The following is a 2,382-nucleotide window of genomic DNA, read 5'->3' as shown; positions in this document are numbered from 1 at the left end:
GGGCGCAGCCAGGCCCTGCCCGGGACGGGCCTGGGGGGAGGCGGGAGGCTGGCAGAACCAGCCAGGCAGTGCGGGGTGGGGAGTGGGGCACGGACCCCGTCCCGGGTCTCTGGCCCCCACCGCCCTGACGGCCCCCGGGTGGCAGGCGGGGACGGGCTCCGCGTGCTGGACCTGAAGGCCATCACCCGCCTGCTGTTGCTGCCGGGAGTACTGCCCGTGTTCCTGGTCAAGGTGGCCTCCGGCTTCCCCTCGGGTGAGCCTGGTGGGGGGCCCCCCTCCCCCCGGGAGCCTGGTGGGGCGGCCCCCCCCCGGGAGCCTGGTGGGGCGGCCCCCCCCCCGGGAGCCTGGTGGTGTGGCCCCCCTCTCCCCGGGAGCCTGGTGGGGCGGCCCCCCTCCCCCTGATGGGTGCTGCGCCAGGCCCCCACACCGGCCGGTCCCTGACCTCCTGTCCCCCAGGGCTCTTCATGGTCATGTTCTCCGTCATCTCCATGGACTTCTTCCAGCTGGGGGCCGCCCAGGCTGGCTACCTCGGGTCCTTCTTCGGGGTGCTCCAGATGGTGAGTGGGGGGCGGGTCCCTGCACTGGGCCGCCCCATCACCCGCCCTGGCCCTCCCGCGCGAGAGGGTCTGGCCTTGACAGGACAGGGCTGTGCCAGCGCAGTCCTGTGCCCCTGGCATCAGAGCCTGGCGTGGGAGCGAGCTGTCACCCCACTGCCCCGCTGTTTTTGTGGGGGGCCCTGCATCTGGGAACTTGGGTCCCGGGATGCCTCGGAAGCAGTTTGAGGGGAGCAGCGTCCCTTCTGCCAGCCCCAGGGCCCAGCCCAAGGTCAGCTGCACCCCTGCCCCTCCGGGCATCGGGTCAGGCCGTGGGGAAAGGACAGGCGGCGATTGGAGGGGCTGTTCTGGGCCCGCGGGGAGGGGGGCTCTGAGGCCGGGGCGGGTGGCCCCCGGGGCCGCAGTCACCCAGCCGCTGGCCCGCTGGCCCGGGGCGGGGCTGGGGCGCCAGACTGGAACAAAGCCAGGCCCTCCTGCAGATCGGGCCCCGCGGCCTGTGCTTGGGCGCCCGGACACACGGGGTAGCTGGCCCGGGCCCTGCAGAGGCCGGAGGACTTCTGGGCCTTCTCCAGACAGACGGGGGCCCCCAGTGGGGTTGGGTGCAGGCGGTGCTCGTGCCCTGGGCCAGGGCCCGCATCCACTGGGCCTGCAGCCAGGCGAGAGCGCCCCAGGGAGCCAGGAGCCCCCTGCAGGCCCGGGGGGCGCCACAGGACCCGCCTCAGCTCCCCGCTGCCAATGCCACGGCTGGGCTGGGCCTCAGGGCCGGGAGGCGCCCTCCGCCGAGGGCCGGGGTCCATGGCCGTTCTCCCCCCCGGCGACTGCAGCCCCGCCCCAAGGGACCCCCAGTGTCTCCAGCTCCCCCTTTGGGGGCACCTGGGGGCCGGGTGGGGTGGCAGCAGGCTGGTCATAGTGGCAGGGACCCTGGTCACGGCCGAGCACTGGGGGGCCCGGCCGGGAGGGGCTGCAGGCGCAGGGTGGTGGCTGAGGGGTGCGGTGGGGGCCTGAGAGGCCAGGAGGGCTCGGAGACCCCCATGTGAGCCGAGGGCTTCGGGAAGGGCCCGGGGGTCACCTGGCGAGGCCGTCTGAGAAGGGCGGCCCCGGGGTGGCTGGACGAGGGCCGGCGGCGGCCCGGGCTCCACGCAGGGCGTCCGTGCTGGCTGAAGTGGCCGGTGAGACACCAGGCCGAGGCTTTCTCGGGGCTGACCGGCTCCGGCCAGCGTGCGGCCTCCGCAGGGGCCGGCTGGCCTGTCCGCCAGCCCTCCTGTGCTGCGGGCGCCCAGAGGATCCCGCCACGCAGGCCTCTGCAGCCGAGAGCGAGGCTCCCTGGTGGCGCAGCGGGTTGGGGCGCACCCTGCAGGCGCCTCAGCGTGGGCTGCACCCCCGGCCCTGGAGGGACCCCAGGGCGCAGCAGCCCCCTCCTGACCCGCGCGCTGCCCCCTCTGCAGTGGACTTCACTGATCCGACTGTCCTGCTCCCCACTCTGCCTCTGGGGAATCCTCTCACCCCCTGCTCCTCTGGCCTGCACCCCAGTTCTGTGTGCACAAATAAATAAATCCTTAAAAAAAAACCTAAGGTGAAGTGAGATTCTTTTTTTCATGACTTCTTTTGACTTATTTATGCACACAAGAATTGGGGTGCGGGGGGTGAGGGGGTACCCCAGAGACAGAGTGGGGAGCAGGACAGGCAGATGGCCGAAGCCCACTGCCGAGGGGGCAGCGGGAGCCAGGAGGCTCTGCCGCCCGGGTCCCGCCCTGGCCGGGCTCGCCCTCAGGCCGCCGTGCCCAGGAGGGCTTCGTGGGGCCGAGGCCCTGGAGCGGGCGTTTGGGGA

General features: G+C 73.0%; 1 protein-coding gene across 1 annotated transcript in view; it reads left to right on the top strand.

Moving 5' to 3' along the window:
- The window catches only part of SLC22A18 (solute carrier family 22, member 18), a 20,483-nt gene that overhangs the window by 13,999 nt on the left and 4,102 nt on the right, over positions 1-2,382 (top strand). The window contains exons 6-7 of the mRNA XM_012734326.1: positions 9-253; positions 457-656. Of these exons, the coding sequence (XP_012589780.1) occupies positions 9-253; positions 457-656 (445 nt within the window). The remainder of the gene's footprint in view (positions 1-8; positions 254-456; positions 657-2,382) is intronic.

Source organism: Condylura cristata, unplaced genomic scaffold (assembly GCF_000260355.1).
Source record: "Condylura cristata isolate star-nosed mole 26May11 unplaced genomic scaffold, ConCri1.0 scaffold00054, whole genome shotgun sequence".
Lineage (NCBI taxonomy): Eukaryota > Metazoa > Chordata > Mammalia > Eulipotyphla > Talpidae > Condylura > Condylura cristata.
Note: the sequence above shows the minus strand (reverse complement) of the source record. Positions and strands in the feature narration are given on the sequence as shown.